Here is a 2,511-nt window from a genome sequence, read left to right as displayed (position 1 = left end):
AACTGAAACTCTCTCCAGCCCCCACCCCTGCCCCTCCCCCGGGCTTTGTCCCTTTCCCAGGCCAGGAGGTCACCTGAGTCTTTTGTTCTCCAACCCTTTAGCTCTTATCTTGCAGGGGGGAAGGGCCAAGGCCATCAGTTGCCAGGAAACAGGGTGTCGGCCATCTGTGTCCAGACCCATGCACACACCTGCCCTCTAGGGCTCTGCAATGATCATACACCCTTATCCCACCACCTAGATACTTAAGAACTGCCTAGGGGAAACTGAGGCAACCCCACAATATTCAGAGGAAACATTAAGAACAGTCCCGCTTCGTCACAATCCCAAAATGCTATTGGCCTTCTTGGCAACAACGGCACACTGTTGACCCATATCCAGCTTCTCGTCCACTGTAACCCCTAGGTCCTTTTCCGCAGAACTGTTGCCTAGCCATTCGGTCCCTAATCTGTGCATGGGATTCTTCTGTCCTAATTACAGGACTCTGCACTTCTCCTTGTTGAACCTCATCAGATTCCTCTTGGCCCATTCCTCTAATTTGTCTAGGGCCCTCTGTATCCTATCCCTACCCTCCAGCGTATCTACCTCTCCTCCCAGTTTAGTGTCATCTGCAAACCTGCTGAGGGTGCAATCCACACCATCCTCCAGATCATTAATGAAGATATTGAACAAAACCAGCCCCAGGACCGACCCTTGGGGCACTCCACTTGATACCGGCTGCCAACTAGACATGGAGCCATTGATCACTACCGTTGAGCCCAACAATCTAGCCAACTTTCTATCCACTTTATAGTCCATTCATCCAACCCATACTTCTTTAACTTACTGGCAAGAATACTGTGGGAGACCGTGTCAAAAGCTTTGCTAAAGTCAAGGAACAACATGTCCACAGCTTTCCCCTCATCCACAGAGCCAGTTATCTCGTCCTAGAAGGCAATTAGATTAGTCAGGCATGACTTGTCCTTGGTGAATGCCTTCCAATTGGCAGAGTCTCCTTCTGTTCCCTTCCCTCAGATGTATCATCTAGTCCATTCTCCGCATTAGTACCTGTAGAGAGAACATGAAAATGGTTGTTTACCTGTATCTGCTGGTACATGGACACTCCCCTTTCTTCTTCTGGAGGTCACATGCTGCCAAATTTCTTCACCATTATCCTCTCCCCGCTGCACAGCCTGCTCTGAATCTTCAGAACATTGTGCCCATAGAAGCATATCCTGACGTCCGTCCAGGAAATCTTGTTTCTCTTTTGCAACACAGGGTCGACACTTGTTTCTCCAGACCTCAAACCTTCACTTCCAGTATGGAGACCAGCTTGCACTTTGTACAGATAAAGTCGCTTCTGTCCTGTGGAAGAAAGACAAACATGGCACATCCAGTGCAGGTCACAACAGCTGAATGTTCCCCATCCATATTACCTTCCTTCTACGAGCTTCCTTAGGAGTTGTAGTAACTACTCAGAGAACCCGGCAAGATGTAAGCCTCTGTGGGCACTCCCCGGGCCAGCTCTAAGGAAAACTCCCTCTGTTAGCCTCTCTGCTGTTTGCCACTTATATGCCCCATTGCTGTGCAGGGGATGAGTAGGTGCAGGTCACATGGTGCAAACAGGTCCCCTCCCCCTTATCCATTCCTCCATTTCCTCCCCACTGCAGGGCGAGCCAGCAGCAGAGGTATCATGGCCCAGAGGGGACCCCACCCAACACTGCTGCTGGTCTTGCTGGCCACGTGCCTGGCTCTGGCCAGGGGGGAGACGCACTATGACAAGTTCTTGAGGCAGCACATCGATTACCCAAAGACTGCCGCCCCGGACGCCAGGACCTACTGCAACCAGATGATGCAGCGCAGGGGCATGACCTCGCCAGTCTGTAAGTTCACCAACACCTTCATCCATGACAGCGCTGCCAGCATCACCACCATCTGCGGCTCTGGGGGGACCCCGGCAGGTGGGAACCAGCGAGACAGCAAAGCCTCCTTCGCCCTCACCACCTGCCGGCTGCAGGGGGGATCACAGAGACCGCCCTGCAACTACAACGGGGGCACCAGCACCCAACGCATCCGCATCGCCTGTGCTGGGGGGCTCCCTGTGCACTACGACAGAGCGATATAGCTCGGGCCCATTGCACAGCACTGTCAGTCCCCCGAGACCCTGTTCCGCTGCTGCCCCAGTGCCCATGATACAGCATAGCCGCCCCTTCCCACCCCCACCCTCTGCTGCCCCCTAGTGTCCATTATACAGCATAGCCGCCCCTTCCCGCCCCTGCCCTCTGCTGCCCCTAGTGCCCATGATACAGTATAGCCGCCCCTTCCCGCCCCGCCCTCTGCTGCCCCTAGTGCCCATTATACAGTATAGCCGCCCCTTCCCCACCCCCACCCTCTGCTGCCCCCTAGTGCCCATGATACAGTATAGCCGCCCCTTCCCGCCCCTGCCCTCTGCTGCCCCCTAGTGCCCATGATACAGTATAGCCGCCCCTTCCCACCCCCACCCTCTGCTGCCCCCTAGTGTCCATTATACAGTAT

General features: G+C 54.5%; 1 protein-coding gene across 1 annotated transcript; it reads left to right on the top strand.

Moving 5' to 3' along the window:
* The first annotated feature begins 1,669 nt into the window (after nucleotides 1-1,669).
* On the top strand, nucleotides 1,670-2,101 carry LOC140897135 (ribonuclease). Its single transcript, XM_073309487.2, has one exon. The coding sequence runs from the start codon at nucleotides 1,670-1,672 to the stop codon at nucleotides 2,099-2,101; it is 432 nt and encodes a 143-aa protein (XP_073165588.2).
* Nucleotides 2,102-2,511: the final 410 nt, after the last annotated feature.

Source organism: Lepidochelys kempii, chromosome 13 (assembly GCF_965140285.1).
Source record: "Lepidochelys kempii isolate rLepKem1 chromosome 13, rLepKem1.hap1, whole genome shotgun sequence".
In the NCBI taxonomy this organism is placed as follows: Eukaryota; Metazoa; Chordata; order Testudines; family Cheloniidae; genus Lepidochelys; species Lepidochelys kempii.
The sequence above is the reverse complement of the archived record's forward strand: the minus strand, read 5'-3'. Positions and strand labels throughout refer to the sequence as shown.